Source organism: Lolium rigidum, chromosome 6 (genome assembly GCF_022539505.1).
Source record: "Lolium rigidum isolate FL_2022 chromosome 6, APGP_CSIRO_Lrig_0.1, whole genome shotgun sequence".
NCBI lineage: Eukaryota > Viridiplantae > Streptophyta > Magnoliopsida > Poales > Poaceae > Lolium > Lolium rigidum.
Window position 1 is genome coordinate 77,167,967 of NC_061513.1, and position 18,708 is coordinate 77,186,674.

At 47.2% G+C, this 18,708-nt stretch overlaps 1 protein-coding gene across 1 annotated transcript; it reads left to right on the forward strand.

Annotated features, from left to right (window-relative positions):
• The first annotated feature begins 13,633 nt into the window (after positions 1–13,633).
• On the forward strand, positions 13,634–14,530 carry LOC124667166 (acidic endochitinase-like). Its single transcript, XM_047204485.1, has one exon. The coding sequence runs from the start codon at positions 13,634–13,636 to the stop codon at positions 14,528–14,530; it is 897 nt and encodes a 298-aa protein (XP_047060441.1).
• The last annotated feature ends 4,178 nt before the right edge of the window (positions 14,531–18,708 follow it).

The following is an 18,708-nucleotide window of genomic DNA, read 5'->3' on the forward strand; positions in this document are numbered from 1 at the left end:
GGCTGTAAGGGTCTTTTTTTTTTGAAACCTAGGCTGTAAGGGTCTTAAACTGACGTATGTAAAAAACTTGGTTTCATTTCTGTGAAATGGAACAGGGCAGAGACGCCTTTTATCTAAAAAAAAAAAAAAAAAAAAATCCTATGTTTACAACCAACTAGTTACTGCCTTGACTAGCCCCGCAAGATGCATATCATAAAAAATCCGGACACACTGTCGATGGCAAGGTGAATATTATCAGTTAATATATTTTTCGTTTTCACACGTATAGCAACAGACTTAAGTTGGCATGTAACATAATTGTTCTATTGCATACATGGGAAAGAACAGAACCGCTGACTGGCACAAATAAATAAGTTATTGCTAGGCATCTCATAAGCACGCACAGTATTACGGATAGTATTTGATCTAAACTAGATGGGATTAGAAATCAACCACACATCTATAAGGTTTAATGAAACCGCGGACACACGTTACCTGCAGGAGCACCAATGAAGCACCAGAACCTACCCTGATGTGATATTTGGGGGAACAAATCATGTAGTACTAAGAGCGATCAAATGTAGGAACTTGTCACCTGGCTGTTCGCACTCCTGGCAGGGGATCTGGGAGTTGGGGCACCCTTGGTTCAAGGTCGGAAACGGCAGGAGGCACAACACACAGATCCACCGAGCACATCACCTGAAAAAATGAACGATGACGCCAACCATACAGTGCGGAAAATTAGGTTGGGTGAGAGATAAACTTAAATATCTGCAGAGTTGAACCGGATAACAAGCGATGTCTCTACACAGAGTGGTTCCCGTCGATGGTCGGTTGTGGAGTAGTGTTTGGTGCGCCCTGGCTCGCCGCTGCACATAATCGATGAACCCTAAAACATCTGAATCCATAACCCGAGTGCAAAGAATAAAGCATGACCAGCTGAACCCAGGGACGGTGGCCGCGATACAGATGAATAAATGAGATCGAGGACTGAGGTAGAGATGTGCACCCAGGCTTGTGAAAGTGGGTTGCAGCGACGGCCGGGGTGTAGCGGCAGTCGGGGCATAGTGGCAGAAGAGGAACCGGCTGGGGAGTATAACTAGCGCGGAGAGGATCTGGCAGGGGAGGAGAGGAACGGGATTGAAGGAAAATATTAACAAGGGGAGTCAAGGAAGTTACAGATCGTGTATTATCTTATCTCTCCGCTGGCACGAGAAGTGGGGAAGTTGTTTTCTAGAAGCGCATCGCTAATTCGTTGGAAGGTATGCGTAGCTATATGGAGGTTCATGGTGTAGTGTCGTTGTGCTTGTCACATCACACGACTATCTCCGCCATCTCACCGCCTACTCCTAGTGAAACCAAACCTATATGTGTCTTATGCACGAGCCGTGCGGGACAAACTACATTACCTAACTACATGGAAAACGAAAATACATATGCCAGATACATCATACATATGACAAGATTAGTTCTAACAACCAACCTCATAACCTTGTCATGCTAACAAGCCAAATCTTTGGGACCCAGACGACGCCTTCACATCGCCGCACACCACGCCATCTTGCGGAAACTTCACACTCACACTGCAACTTTTTTAGCCTCACACCAACTCTCCATGATGACGATGCATCACACACTACCGCTTCTGGCATCACGCCGACTCTCCTCGAGATGACGGCATCACACCACCATGACCATGCAACGACATCACACCGCCATCTTCTTGTGGCATCAGCACGCCGCCGTCACCTCCTAGCGGCATCACGTTGCAACTAGCTGCTAGTGGCATCGCACCACCAACAGACTCCACCTCACGCCATCGATCTCCACATGCATCTACCTGCATGATCACCCGATGGAATTGCTCAACATCTTCACGCGGTCGAGCCGCATCATACGACACGACAAGGCAATGTCGGTGCGATGCCGTTGAAGCTGACAATGGCAATACCGGCGAACTCTATGGGAGGTGGAGGTTGACGACGTGAGGCGGAGGTTGTTAGTGGTGTGATGCCGCTAGCAGCTAGTGGTATAATGCCATTAGGACTTAGGAGTAGACGACGGTGTGATGCCGTCAGAAGGAGACGTCCGTGCGAATCCGATCCGGGAGATGGCGACCTTGAAGGGCAGTGCCTTCTTTGAAGCTGTAGGTGGATTGGAGAACCAAGATTTGGGGAAGATGGTTAGCTTTTAATCTTGATTATTATATCTACACTAATTAATTTAGTTCTGTTGTAGTTAGAGGCATGACCGGCATAGTGTACATGTGAGACTTACAAAGTCAACGAAGTTTCAGCTTTAAAGCGTGTCGGCGAGATGCCGATTTGCCGTGCGATGCAGCCGGTGTACAAGGCGAGATGTGCCGTGTGATGCGGTGCGGCCGCGTGAAGCTGCTGAGCAAGTCCATCGGGAGATCATCCAGCTAGATGCATGCGCATATGTGAGTTACTACGATACACATGTTTTTCAAGATAAATTATGAAGTGGGGTAAAAAATATACTGAAAACATGCATCTCTTCTCTTTAATTTTTTGACCTCCAATAAGCTAAGTGCATGTAGAAAACAAGAAAAATATGTGGTTAAGAGCAAGTATAATAGAGTCCAGTCAGCTGACTATAAGACATTAAATAATATATTTTAGATTAGTTGGAGGAGAGAGAAGAGGAGAGAGAGAAGGGAGGTGGGCTACTATGCAATAGCCAGCTCTTGCACGTGCTCCTAGAGCACTTATGAGAGTGAAAGGTGGACCATATGTTAATAAAGTGCTTCATTCTTATAGCCAACTATTATACATGTTAGCTATAAGATGACTACAAATGATATATCATCTTGTTATAGCCAGCAGTTGGCTATACTATTGGAATTGCTCTAATATTATTGGGTTTGATTTCCGTGCAATGAGAGAGATGCAATTAAAGTGCTTTGGGAAGATAGGAGTACACTCTTTTATGGACAAAGTTTAGGGCTAGATGTCCACTTATTTAAGGACGGAGGGAGTAGTTGGTTAGCTAGTGCATGACCTGGTTAAGTGCTAGAGCATCTTCAGTCGCGTCCTCCAAACCGTCCCCCAAACGGCGCTGGATCGAGCGTTTGGGGACGTCGCTCCCCAGTCGCGTCCCCCAAACAAAATTTTGGAAATTTTAAACTTGAGCGAGATTCGATTAAATTCATCCAAACTAGGCATATATTACATAGATTCGAACGAGATTCGACTAAATTTAAACTAAACCTAATCTAGAAGAACTTGCGGCGGCCGGAGGCGTCGTAGTACTGGTGGAAGTTGTACATGTCGTCGTTGACGACCTCCTGCTTGACGCGCTCGTCGGACTCGTTGATGGGTGATACGTCTCCGACGTATCGATAATTTCTTGTGTTCCATGCCACATTATTGATGATATCTACATGTTTTATGCACACTTTATGTCATATTCGTGCATTTTCTGGAACTAACTTATTAACAAGATGCCGAAGAGCCAGTTGCTGTTTTCTGCTGTTTTTGGTTTCAGAAATCCTAGTAACGAAATATTCTCGAAATTGGACGAAATCAACGCCCAGGGTCCTATTTTTGCACGAAGCTTCCAGAAGACCGAGGGGGAAAGGAAGTGGGGCCACGAGGCGCCGCCACAACAGGGCGGCGCGGCCAAGCCCTAGGCCGCGCGGCCCCGGCGTGTGGGGCCCTCGTGTGGCCCCCTCGCGTTGCCCTTCCGCCTACTTAAAGCCTCCGTCGCGAAACCCCCAGCACCGAGAGCCACGATATGGAAAACCTTACTGAGACGCCGCCGCCGCCAATCCCATCTCGGGGGATTCTGGAGATCTCCTCCGGCACCCTGCCGGAGAGGGGATTCATCTCCCGGAGGACTCTTCACCGCCATGGTCGCCTCCGGAGTGATGAGTGAGTAGTCTACCCCTGGACTATGGGTCCATAGCAGTAGCTAGATGGTTGTCTTCTCCCCATTGTGCTTAATTGTCGGGTCTTGTGAGCTGCCAAACATGATCAAGATCATCTATCTGTAATTCTATATGTTGCGTTTGTTGGGATCCGATGAATAGAGAATACTTGTTATGTTGATTATCAAAGTTATGTCTATGTGTTGTTTATGATCTTGCATGCTCTCCGTTATTAGTAGATGCTCTGGCCAAGTTGATGCTAGTAACTCCAAGAGGGAGTATTTATGCTCGATAGTGGGTTCATGTCTCCGTGAATCTGGAGGAGTGACAAGAACCTCTAAGATTATGGATGTGCTCGTTGCCACTAGGGATAAAACATTGGTGCTATGTTCGAGGATGTAGTTACTCGATTACATTACGCGCAATACTTAATGCAATTGTCTCGTTGTTAGCAACTTAATACCGGAGGGGTTCGGATGATAACTCGAAGGTGGACTTTTTAGGCATAGATGCATGCTCGGATAGCGGTCTATGTACTTTGTCGTAATGCCCAATTAAATCTCACAAGTACTCATCATAATATGTATGTGCATGGTCATGCCCTCTCTATTTGTCAATTGCCCAACTGTAATTTGTTCACCCAACATGCTGTTTATCTTATGGGAGAGACACCTCTAGTGAACTGTGGACCCCAGTCCTACTCTTTACATCGCATACAATCTACTGCAATACTTGTTTTACTGTTTTCTGCAAACAATCATCTTCCACAAAATACGGTTAATCCTTTGTTACAGCAAGCCGGTGAGATTGACAACCTCACTGTTTCGTTGGGGCAAAGTACTTTGGTTGTGTTGTGCAGGTTCCACGTTGGCGCCGGAATCTCTGGTGTTGCGCCGCACTACATCCCGCCACAATCAACCTTCAACGTGCTTCTTGACTCCTACTGGTTCGATTAAACCTTGGTTTCTTACTGAGGGAACTTGCCGCCGTGCGCATCACACCTTCCTCTTGGGTTCCCAACGGACGTGTCAACTACACGCATCAAGCAAATTTCCGGCGCCGTTGCCGGGGAGATCAAGACACGCTGCAAGGGGAGTCTCCACTTCCCAATCTCTTTACTTTGTTTTTGTCTTGCTTTATTTTATTTACTACTTTGTTTGCTGCATTATATCAAAACACAAAAAAATTAGTTGCTAGCTTTACTTTATTTACTGTCTTGCACTCTATATCAAAAACACAAAAAAATTAGTTACTTGCATTTACTTTATCTAGTTTGCTTTATTTACTACTGCTAAAATGGTTACTCCTGAAAATACTAAGTTGTGTGACTTCACAACCACAAATAATAATGATTTCTTATGCACACCTATTGCTCCACCTGCTACTACAGCAGAATTCTTTGAAATTAAACCTGCTTTACTCGAATCTTGTTATGCGAGAGCAATTTTCTCGATGTTAGTTCCGATGATGCTGCTGCCCATCTTAATAATTTTGTTGAACTATGTGAAATGCAAAAGTATAAGGATGTAGATGGTGATATTATTAAATTGAAATTGTTTCCTTTCTCATTAAGAGGAAGAGCTAAAGATTGGTTGCTATCTCTGCCTAAGAATAGTATTGATTCCTGGACTAAATACAAGGATGCTTTTATTGGTAGATATTATCCCCCTGCTAAAATTATATCTTTGAGAAGTAGCATAATGAATTTTAAACAGTTGGATAATGAACATGTTGCTCAAGCTTGGGAAAGAATGAAATCTTTGGTTAAAAATTGCCCAACACATGGATCGACTACTTGGATGATCATCCAAACCTTCTATGCAGGACTAAATTTTTCTTCGCGGAATTTATTGGATTCAGCTGCTGGAGGTACCTTTATGTCCATCACTCTTGGTGAAGCAACAAAGCTCCTTGATAATATGATGATTAATTACTCTGAATGGCACACGGAAAGAGCTCCACAAGGTAATAAGGTAAATTCTGTTGAAGAATCCTCTTCCTTGAATGATAAGATTGATGCTATTATGTCTATGCTTGTGAATGATAGGACTAATGTTGATCCTAATAATGTTCCGTTAGCTTCATTGGTTGCCCAAGAAGAACATGTTGATGTAAACTTCATTAAAAATAATAATTTCAACAACAATGCTTATCGGAACAATTCTAGTAATAACTATAGGCCATATCCTTATAATAATGGTAACGGTTATGCTAATTCTTATGGGAATTCTTACAATAATAATAGGAACACACCCCCTGGACTTGAAGCTATGCTTAAAGAATTTATTAGTACACAAACTGCCTTTAACAAATCTCGTTGAGGAAAAACTCAATAAAATTGATATTCTCGCTTCTAAGGTTGATAGTCTTGCCTCCGATGTTGATCTTTTGAAATCGAAAGTTATGCCTAATAGGGATATTGAAAATAAAATTGTTACTACAGCAAATGCCATCCAAGTTAGAATTAATGAGAATATAAGATTGATGGCTGAATTGCGTGCTAGGTGGGATAGAGAAGAAAATGAAAAACTAGCTAAAGAGAAAAATGTAGCTAAAGTTTGGACTATTACCACCACAAGTAATGTTGATTCTTCACATGTTGCTGCACCTCCTACTATTAATGGTAAAATAATTGGTGTTGACAATGTTTCTACTCCTAGTGCAAAGCGTACAAAACTGCCTGAAATTGCTAAAACTGCTGAAATTGCTTGTGATAAAACTGCTGAAATTTTTTCCAACCTTGGGGATTATGATCCCATTGCTGTAGCTCATAATGATTTAGATTTTGATGATTGACACATCTCTGAAGTTATAAAGTTCTTACAAAAACTTGCTAAGAGTCCCAATGCTAGCGCTGTAAACTTGGCTTTCACGAAACATATTACAAATGCTCTCATAAAAGCTAGAGAAGAGAAACTAAAACTTGAAACTTCTATTCCTAGAAAGCTAGAGGATGGTTGGGAACCCATCATTAAAATGAGGGTCAATGATTTTAATTGTAATGCTTTATGTGATCTTGGTGCAAGTATTTCTGTTATGCCTAAGAAAGTCTATGATATGCTTGACTTGCCACCATTGAAAAATTGTTATTTGGATGTTAATCTCGCTGATAATGCTAAAAAGAAACCTTTGGGGAGAGTTGATAATGTTCATATTATGGTTAACAATAACCTTGTCCCCGTTGATTTTATTGTCTTGGATATTGAATGCAATGCATCTTGCCCCATTATATTGGGAAGACCTTTTCTTCGAACCGTTGGTGCTACTATTGATATGAAGGAAGGTAATATTAAATATCAATTTCCTCTCAAGAAAGGTATGGAACACTTCCCTAGAAAGAGAATGAAGTTACCTTTTGATTCTATTATTAGAACAAATTATGATGTTGACACTTCGTCTCTTGATAATACTTGATACACACTTTCGCGCCTAGCTGAAAGGCGTTAAAGAAAAGCGCTTATGGGAGACAACCCATGTTTTTACTACAGTATTTTTGTTTTATATTTGAGTCTTGGAAGTTGTTTACTACTGTAGCAACCTCTCCTTATCTTAGTTTTGTGTTTTGTTGTGCCAAGTAAAGTCTTTGATAGTAAAGTTCATACTAGATTTGGATTACTGCGCAGAAACAGATTTCTTTGCTGTCACGAATCTGGGCAAAATTCTCTGTAGATAACTCAGAAAATTAAGCCAATTTACGTGAGTGATCCTCAGATATGTACGCAACTTTCATTCAATTTGAGCATTTTCATTTGAGCAAGTCTGGTGCCCCAATAAAATTCGTCAATACGAACTGTTCTGTTTTTGACAGATTCTGCCTTTTATTTCGCATTGCCGCTTTTGTTATGTTCGATGGATATTTCGATTCCATTGACTTTCAGTAGCTTTGTGCAATGTCCAGAAGTGTTAAGAATGATTATGTCACCTCTGAACATGTATATTTTGATTGTGCACTAACCCTCTAATGAGTTGTTTCGAGTTTGGTGTGGAGGAAGTTTTCAAGGATCAAGAGAGGAGTATGATGCAATATGATCAAGGAGAGTGAAAGCTCTAAGCTTGGGGATGCCCCGGTGGTTCACCCCTGCATATTCTAAGAAGACTCAAGCATCTAAGCTTGGGGATGCCCAAGGCATCCCCTTCTTCATCGACAACATTATCAGGTTCCTCCCCTGAAACTATATTTTTATTCCATCACATCTTATGTGCTTTGCTTGGAGCGTCGGTTTGTTTTTGTTTTTGTTTTTGTTTGAATAAATGGATCCTAGCATTCATTGTATGGGAGAGACACGCTCCGCTGTTGCATATGGACAAGTATGTCCTTAGGCTTTACTCATAGTATTCATGGCGAAGTTTCTTCTTCGTTAAATTGTTATATGGTTGGAATTGGAAAATGCTACATGTAGTAATTCTAAAATGTCTTGGATAATTTGATACTTGGCAATTGTTGTGCTCATGTTTAAGCTCTTGCATCATATACTTTGCACCCATTAATGAAGAAATACATAGAGCATGCTAAAATTTGGTTTGCATATTTGGTCTCTCTAAAGTCTAGATAATATCTAGTATTGAGTTTGAACAACAAGGAAGACGGTGTAGAGTCTTATAATGTTTACAATATGTCTTTTATGTGAGTTTTGCTGCGCCGTTCATCCTTGTGTTTGTTTCAAATAACCTTGCTAGCCTAAACCTTGTATCGAGAGGGAATACTTCTCATGCATCCAAAATACTTGAGCCAACCACTATGCCATTTGTGTCCACCATACCTACCTACTACATGGTATTTCTCCGCCATTCCAAAGTAAATTGCTTGAGTGCTACCTTTAAATTTCCATTCTCCACCTTTACAATATATAGCTCATGGGACAAATAGCTTAAAAACTATTGTGGTATTGAATATGTACTTATGCACTTTATCTCTTATTAAGTTGCTTGTTGTGCGATAACCATGTTTCGGGGACGCCATCAACTATTCTTTGTTGAATATCATGTGAGTTGCTATGCATGTCCGTCTTGTCTGAAGTAAGAGAGATCTACCACCTTAATGTTTGGAGCATACATATTGTTAGAGAAGAACATTGGGCCGCTAACTAAAGCCATGATTCATGGTGGAAGTTTCAGTTTTGGACATATATCCTCAATCTCATATGAGAATAATAATTGTTGCCACATGCTTACGCATTAAAGAGGAGTCCATTATCTCGTTGTCCATGTTGTCCCGGTATGGATGTCTAAGTTGAGAATAATCAGAAGCGAGAAATCCAAAATGCGAGCTTTCTCCTTAGACCTTTGTACAAGCGGCATGGAGGTACCCCATTGTGACACTTGGTTAAAACATGTGTATTGCGATGATCCGGTAGTCCAAGCTAATTAGGACAAGGTGCGGGCACTATTAGTATACTATGCATGAGGCTTGCAACTTGTAAGATATAATTTACATAACTCATATGCTTTATTACTACCGTTGACAAAATTGTTTCATGTTTTCAAAATAAAAGCTCTAGCACAAATATAGCAATCGATACTTTCCTCTTTGAAGGACCATTCTTTTTTACTTTTATGTTGAGTCAGTTCACCTATTTCTCTCCACCTCAAGAAGCAAACACTTGTGTGAACTCGTGCATTGATTCCTACATACTTGCATATTGCACTTATTATATTACTCTATGTTGACGATTATCCATGAGATATACATGTTATAAGTTGAAAGCAACCGCTGAAACTTAATCTTCCTTTGTGTTGCTTCAATACCTTTACTTTAATTTATTGCTTTATGAGTTAACTCTTATGCAAGACTTATTGATGCTTGTCTTGAAGTGCTATTCATGAAAAGTCTTTGCTTTATGATTCACTTGTTTACTCATGACATTACCATTGTTTTGATCGCTGCATTCATTACATATGTTTACAAATAGTATGATCAAGGTTATGATGGCATGTCACTCCAGAAATTATCTTTGTTATCGTTTTACCTCGCTCGGGACGAGCAGTAACTAAGCTTGGGGATGCTGATACGTCTCCGACGTATCGATAATTTCTTGTGTTCCATGCCACATTATTGATGATATCTACATGTTTTATGCACACTTTATGTCATATTCGTGCATTTTCCGGAACTAACTTATTAACAAGATGCCGAAGAGCCGGTTGCTGTTTTCTGCTGTTTTTGGTTTCAGAAATCCTAGTAACGAAATATTCTCGGAATTGGACGAAATCAACGCCCAGGGTCCTATTTTTGCACGAAGCTTCCAGAAGACCGAGGGGGAAAGGAAGTGGGGCCACGAGGCGCCGCCACAACAGGGCGGCGCGGCCAAGCCCTAGGCCGCGCGTCCCTGGCGTGTGGGGCCCTCGTGTGGCCCCCTGCGTTGCCCTTCCGCCTACTTAAAGCCTCCGTCGCGAAACCCCCAGGACCGAGAGCCACGATACGGAAAACCTTACTGAGACGCCGCCGCCGCCAATCCCATCTCGGGGGATTCTGGAGATCTCCTCCGGCACCCTGCCGGAGAGGGGATTCATCTCCCGGAGGACTCTTCACCGCCATGGTCGCCTCCGGAGTGATGAGTGAGTAGTCTACCCCTGGACTATGGGTCCATAGCAGTAGCTAGATGGTTGTCTTCTCCCCATTGTGCTTAATTGTCGGGTCTTGTGAGCTGCCAAACATGATCAAGATCATCTATCTGTAATTCTATATGTTGCGTTTGTTGGGATCCGATGAATAGAGAATACTATGTTATGTTGATTATCAAAGTTATGTCTATGTGTTGTTTATGATCTTGCATGCTCTCCGTTATTAGTAGATGCTCTGGCCAAGTTGATACTAGTAACTCCAAGAGGGAGTATTTATGCTCGATAGTGGGTTCATGTCTCCGTGAATCTGGAGGAGTGACAAGAACCTCTAAGATTATGGATGTGCTGTTGCCACTAGGGATAAAACATTGATGCTATGTTCGAGGATGTAGTTACTGATTACATTACGCGCAATACTTAATGCAATTGTCTGTTGTTAGCAACTTAATACTGGAGGAGGTTCGGATGATAACCTGAAGGTGGACTTTTTAGGCATAGATGCATGCTGGATAGCGGTCTATGTACTTTGTCGTAATGCCCAATTAAATCTCACAGTACTCATCATAATATGTATGTGCATGGTCATGCCCTCTCTATTTGTCAATTGCCCAACTGTAATTTGTTCACCCAACATGCTGTTTATCTTATGGGAGAGACACCTCTAGTGAACTGTGGACCCCGGTCCTATTCTTTACATCGCATACAATCTACTGCAATACTTGTTTTACTGTTTTCTGCAAACAATCATCTTCCACACAATACGGTTAATCCTTTGTTACAGCAAGCTGGTGAGATTGACAACCTCACTGTTTCGTTGGGGCAAAGTACTTTGGTTGTGTTGTGCAGTTCCACGTTGGCGCCGGAATCTCTGGTGTTGCGCCGCACTACATCCCGCCGCCATCAACCTTCAACGTGCTTCTTGACTCCTACTGGTTCGATTAAACCTTGGTTTCTTACTGAGGGAAACTTGCCGCTGTGCGTATCACACCTTCCTCTTGGGGTTCCCAACGGACGTGTCAACTACACGCATCAATGGGCTCGTCCTTCACCAGGCCGCTTGGTCCTGCCTCGCCGTCGTCGGTGAGGTCCACGAGCGGCTTGCCGGAGTCGCGGATGGACATAGCGATCGCTGTCTCGACGTCGCCCCTCTAGGCGTTCTTCTCGTTGAGCGACGCCAAGTACGCCGCTCGCAGCCCTGGGCAGTCCTCAGGGTCATCGCTGCTAGCGAAGAGGTGTTGCTGCCCCTCGTACTCCGCCAGCAGCGCCGCCTTCGACGCTTCCTCCGGCTCCTCCTTCACCCCCGGCTTCGGGATGAGGAGGGCGCCGCTGCGCCTCTCTTGCTGCCGCTGGCTGCCGCTGCCGCCGCGCCTCAGATAGACGGGCGTCGCCGACTCCTCCTTCACCACGCGATTCAGGACGGTGTAGGGCGCCGAGCGGTACGATGAGGACGTCGTCGATCGGGTCGGTCCTAAGGAAGAAGAGTTCGAGCATCCTCCTCGGCTACCATTGCGCGGCGGGAGACGGTGGTGGTGAGGACGGCGCCTCCAACCTTGGAGCGCCGTTGCGGATGCCATGGATGACGCTCTCCAGGGTGCGCCCCGGAACGCCCCAGAACAGGGCGCGCCCGTCCCTGTTTCAGCTGTTCGGACCACCGATGAGCCCGGTGGTGCTGCGCATCTCCATGTCGTACTTGGCCTTGAAGTACGTGGCCCACCAGTCATCGTTGTTCTTGGCCGCCCAGGTCGGATCGGCCAGGTCGTCGGCGTCGAGTTCAGCCCGCCGGGCCCTGATGGCGTCCTTCCAGCGCTCCGTCCCTGGCGTCGGCAGCGGCGGGACACCAATGCCATTCACGGCCATCTTCCATCCGCCACTGCATGGCAGGCGCATGTCCGGCGGGACAGGATATCCCGCGTGGTACAGCGCTCACGCCTCCTTCACGGTGAGGCTGCCACGGCCGAAGCCGTTCGTTGCGGCGATCTTGCGGGAGGACGAGGACGACATTGCTTGAAAGGGCGAGGAGAAGATTTGGGAGCGGCGAGGAGATTTGGGAGCGGCGAGAGATTGGGACGAACCGCAAGGTCTCTTAATGTACAGCGGCGGCAGCGGGTGGTTGCACGCAATAACGCCGACGCGAACGGCCATGCGGCCATGCACGACGAGACGCGTCCCTGCGTCGCCTGGAAAAATAGGGACGCCATTAACGTCGCTTGACCAAAGGTAGGCGACGAGGTTTTAGGCTTCCGAGCCACTGACGCATCGGGTCCGCGTCGCTTCGCCTCGCTTTTCGTTGTGTCCGGCATGCCTGGAGCGTCCCCTGTGAGGCGGGGACCGCCTCGGGGCGCCGGACAAAAAAAGGATTTGGGGGACGCGGCTGGGAACGTTTTTTTGTCCGGCGCGCCCTAAATCTCTTTGGGGGACGGTTTAAGGGACGCGAATATGCTATTAGTGGCCGGTGTAGTAGTGTGAGTGCATGCGTGTGTGAAGTTAGTGGTGAGTGTGACACTTACGAGTTGGGTCTATATAAGGCCATGTAATCACTTGTCCATCACTTATTTATTTGAGAGAAAGAGAATAGAGAGAAGAAAGCGTTGTCTAGGGCTCTAGGCAGCCTGCACCAAACTCCATTGTTTACTTATGCTTGTGAGATAGACAAGAGAGATTGAGAGGTAGAAGAAAGAAGCTGAGCGATTCAGCTCCAACAACTATGTTCTCTTTGGGAATGTCTGCCTGGCTATGATTTTGCTACTAGATTTAGCATTGGATATTGTTGTTCACGACTTTCAGTCAATTATTTTACCATGTCTGTCGTTTTGGTGTGATGTGTAAGAATCTCGGTGTATCCGTGTTTGCCCTGTCGGTGTCCCATCACTCTCGTTTTGGTGCGTACCGTCGAGAATGAAGGTGCATTTTCACTTTGTCGTATGCTTCGTTGTTTCGTTTATGTTTCGGTTGAGTACGGTGGTTCGTCCGTCATTTGAACTTGTCCGTTGGTCCTGAACTCTTGATTCTCTTTTTAACCGTCACCCCTTGGTAAAATCAGTTCAGATTCAGGTGCGGGTGAGCCTTATTGAACTCCATGGCGCTCGTGTCGCTACCACCGAACACTAATCCACTATAAAACTCAGCCATATTACAGCTCAAAACACAAAGCACCTACAGCCATCGTTCCTAGCACTATAGCTACTAGCTTGGCACTGCCCAGCCATGGCAAGTCGAGCTCGCGCTCCCTTGCAGCTCATTGCCACCCTGTTCGTGGCGCTCCTCGCGACGTGCCAGGCCGGCAGCATCGCCGTGTACTGGGGCCAGAACGACGGTGAAGCATCGTTGGCTGAGACATGCGCGTCTGGGAATTACGAGTTTGTTATCGTGGCCTTCCTCCGCAAGTTCGGCAAGGGCCAGAACCCACAGCTGGATCTTGCAAGCCATTGCCACCCCTCGTCGGGTGGCTGCAGAGGGCAGAGCAAAGACATCAATGCATGCCAGAGCCGCGGCGTCAAGGTCCTGCTATCTATCGGAGGCGGCGATGGAGGCTACGGCCTCTCGTCCCCCGGTGACGCTAGTCAAGTTGCTATGTACCTGTGGAACAACTACCTGGGTGGCACGTCCTCATCCCGCCCCCTCGGCGACGCCGTACTCGACGGCATCGACTTTGACATCGAGCTCGGCGGCGCGAAGTTCTGGAACATCCTTGCCATGGACCTGAAGAGCTTGGGCAGGAACGGCGGCAAGACGGTGCTGCTGAGCGCGGCGCCACAGTGCCCGTTCCCCGACGAGTGGGACGGCGATGCGATCAACACTGGGTTGTTCGACTACGTGTGGGTGCAGTTCTACAATAACAAGAACTGCCAGTTCAGCGCGGGGCGTGAGGCGTTCATGGACGCGTGGAAGAAGTGGGAGTCGGTGCCTGCAGGGAAGATCTTTCTGGGGCTCCCAGCCAGCTCCAAGGGCGCGGCGGACACAGGATTCATCCCTGCCGGGGAGCTGACGGCGAGCGTGCTGCCACTCATTAAGGGCTCGCCCAAGTACGGTGGGGTGATGTTGTGGTCTAAGTTCTACGATGATCGCAGTGGATACAGCTCCGCCATCAAGAGTCATGTGTGATCCTCTCGGCTGTCCTCGGCCAGGTATCTGTGGTACACTGGTACCGAGGTTCAGCGTTCCAGTGTTGTTCCCCATGTTCTGCGTCATAGTATCGCGTGTGTTCGTGTAGCTAGCTGGTTTAGGGTATCCGTGTGGAGTAGTTTCTTTTGTAAGATCATCTGTGGAGTGTATTCTCGAAAAAAGATCATCTGTGGAGTAGTTTGATACGGCATTATATTGGTAAATAACTAAATATACGTAATGTAGCTGGTTTGAAGCTACTTCCGTTATCAAGTATCAGTATAACTCAACCACACCTATCCTCTCTCACAATGACTTCACGCTCTAAACCGTTAGATTGATTTGTCTTCCCCGCGGGATTTCTCAGATCGTTTCGTTCATAAAATATGGTTGAATGGTCTTTTCACCTGTCACGGCGCACTTCACAATACTCCGTGAATCGACCTAGACATCCCCTAATCAGCCAGGCTAAGAAATTGTTCACTGGACCTTGGTTCCTTTCCGGGAGCCTAACAGCGCGTCTGTTTTGTTACGCAATTACTTCTATTCCCCCCGTCTCATGAAATTTACATGAGATTTGTTAAAATTTAGATGCATCTAGATGTTATTTGGTGTTTAGATATATTTGAATTTAGACTAATCTCATGCAACTTTCATGAAACGGAGGGAATACTTAACATTATTGGCTCGTAGGTCACGTTTCACAACAAGTGCATATTTTGTGTACTCATATCTAAAATCATCATGCTTCCCCACATCCAACCTCGTTAAATTATTTTGTAGCAACTGGACTGTATGTGAAACATCTTAGTGTCATGATGGGTAACATTAAGGATCAGTATAACTCAACAACCTACCCTCTCTCACGGAGATTTCATGTTCTAAACCGTTGGATTGATCCATCTTCCCCGCGGGTCTCTCGGATCGTTTCGTTCGTCAAATATCGTTAAATGGGCTTTTCACCCGTCACGGCACACTTCACGGACCTAGACGTCCCCTAATTAGTCGGGCCAAGAAATTTTTCACTGGACCTTGATTCCTCTCTGGGAGCCTAACAATGTGTCTGTATTGTTACATAATTACTTCTACTCCCTCTGTGTCATGAAATTTCTCCGAGATTTGTTAAAATTTGAATGTATCTAGATGTTATTTAGTGTTTAGATACATCCGAGTTTAGATGAACTTCAAACAACTTTCATGGGACACATGGAGTACTTCACATCATTGGCTTGTAGGTCATGTTTTGCAATAAGTGCATATTTTGTGCACTCATGTCTAAAATCATCATACTTTCGTCATCCAACCTCGTTAAATTATTTTGTAGCAACTGGATTGTTTGTAATACATCTTAGTGTCATGATGGGTTACATTTATCTTGTTTGGCGAAATCCTTCCACATCTTTTTTTGGCTACCCGCTTTTTTTCCGGGAGTCATGTCCCAAAAGGTTTTCTGCACCCAAAACATCATTTCATTATATCCCCTCCTTATTATTGTTTTGAATTGGATAAATTCACAACTTCTATTACTCATAACTAAATGAAATAATTGTTAGAGCATCTCCACTCGTTGGCGCTCCCCACGGCGAAATCCGGACGAAACAACCGCCGGATTGGACGAAATTAAGTCGTAGGGAGTACCGTATTTCCAGTCGTCCACCCGGAGTTCGGCGGACATAGTTTAAATTCAAACAAAGCGTCGTCCCGCGCTACAAGTACGGCCAGTTGATCGGCAAAAGGAGCAAAAGGATCAGCCACAGATCGGCGATCGGAGGGAAATTACACGGAAATAGGCTCATCGGCAGTCCCGGCCGGCACGACGGTGTCCGACGGACCAGTTTCATCACACGCCGTGGCCGAAGCGGCTGCGGCAGTCGACGACGAAGCAGCGGCAGTGGACGTCGAAGCAGCGGCAGTGGACGACGGTGAGGAAGCCGAGGTAGGAGCCGGCGGAGACGACGAAGGACTGGCCGGAGTGGCTCGGAGGATGTCGCTGCGGTGGCCCTGGTACCAATTCCTCGTCTCGTCGTCCATCAGTTCCATGTTGCCGCCGCCCATCAGGAACGCCAAGTCTATGTTCCTCTTCTTCGCCGCCGTCGTCTTCAGCAGGGCGATCCGGACACCTTGGTTGGCGAGCATCTCCCGCCACCTGCCGTCGAACTTGTCGTTCCTCCCGTCGGCGTGCGACCTCAAGTCGGCCCAGCACTTGTCGATCGACGCCTGCATCCTGTCGGCGGGATTGCCCGTTTTTTTGAGCTCTTTGAGCTTCTTCTGGCCTTGTTCAGGGCGCCCTTCCGCCGCGCCAGCCGCCGGAGCGTCGGGGTTGTACGGCTCGGTCTTGCTCTTCGAGAGGGTCGTGCGGGTTTCCTTCCACTTCTCGCAGTTCTCGAGGCGGGCGTAGACGTTCAGGAACTTGAACTGCATGCCGGTGTCGTCCGAGTACATGTCCAAAGCACGGCGCAGCTGGGGAAAAAGAGTACGGCGATACGGGTCAGCTCACGACGATGTACCTCGGTGATGCAGGGTCGACGGAGCATACCTTTTGCTCCAAGTCGTGGCCGCTGATCGGCCGTTCTTCGACCTCCTCCTGTATGCCGTGCCATTTGCTGCACGCCGTCTGCATGATCCCCCAACGGGTGGCCATTGCCTTGTCTCCCCGGTACACGTTCATGTTCGTCTTGTTGAAGTAGGGATCGACGAGTTTGCGTTCCTCGTACGCCTGCTTCACTCGAAGCCAATATGTGTCGAACGTCTGATTGGCCCCATTTATGCCGTTCATGGACACGGTCATCCAAGCTTCGGCGAGGCACTCCTCTTCCTTCGGCGTCCATTTGATACGCGGTTCGGCAGGCGGCGAGTCCTTCTTCCTCTTCTTCTTCCCCTTCGACAGGTAGGCGGCGGCTTGAGTTGGCTCTTCTTCTTCTTCGACGGCTTGGCTTCCGTCGGCCACATCCTCCACATACTCGTTGCGCGCCGCCACAGCTGCCGTCGCCCTCGCCTCCTCTTGCGTGAAGAACCCCGGGCTCGCGGCGGCGGCGGCCATGAAGAACCCCGGGCTCGCAGCGGCGGCCATGGAGCCGGAGGTGATCATCTCGTGGATCTCCTCTTCGTTCGGTGCCGCCATCGCACCGAACGGGAGCGGCCCTCGTCGCATGACCGGCGAGGTGCCCTCGAACTGGCCGCCGCTGCCGACGTCAAGCTCGGGCGTGAACCTGGACGGTTGGACGTAGGCGCCCTCTTGGAACATGGCAGGCGGCGACGGCGAGTACATCGAAGGGGAGAAGGACGACGGGGAACTGCTTGTACCTTGCGCCGGCCATTGGCCGGGGAACATGGCGCCGCCGCCGCCGCTCAAGGCCATGCTGATCTTCCTCGCTTGTTCGTCCTGGGCCGCCGCCGCCGCCCTCTTGGCGGCGGCTTTTTTCACCCTCTCCGCCCTGCCGCTTGTTTCCACCTCGCGCCGTTTCTCGTCCGCCGCCCACTGTGCGTTCGTCATGCCCGGCGGCCGCTCCTTCTTCGCCCGCGGCTTCCTCGTCGTCGCCTTCGGCGGCATTGTGGTGGACGAGAAGACGAGGAGGAGAGTGGACGAGGTGGTGGACGAGAAGACGCCGTCGGGAACTGGAACTGGAAGACGAGGAGAATGGACAAATTCGGCGGGAGAGAATGGGGATATGCAAGCAAATTGGAGGGAATGGGGATATGCAAGCAAATTGGAGGGAAAATCGACAGGATTTGGTTTTCCTGTCGCCGACTTCGCGGGTCCACACGATGTTTCGCGCCAAAATCTTTCGTCCGGAGTCCCCGAGCGCGCCCCGGGGGACCGGGGATGGCGTGGGCTCGCCGGATGGATGAAGGGCCAAATCCGGACGAAAACGAGGAACCGGGGGCGCGACTGGACCGATTTACGCCGTCCGGATGGAAAAAACGTCGCTCGGGGGCCTCGTCGGGGGGACGAGTGGGGATGCTCTTACAAGCGGAAGGAACTTGGAGGGTTAATTTGGTGTTATAAACCTCCCTCTAGAGAATAAAGATGGTAATGGGTAGTGTACGGTATGTGTAGAGTAGTACCTTACACATACATGTATAACTTGTGGATATAAACTTCTACCTATACTTTTACACATGCATATAAAATTGTACCAACACCCTTGGTGGGTACCTTTACCCACCGATTACCCATC

Coding starts and splice junctions, on each gene's coding strand:
- LOC124667166 (XM_047204485.1), top strand. CDS start 13,634: ATGGCAAGTCGAGCTCGCGCTCCCTTGCAGCTCATTGCCACCCTGTTC.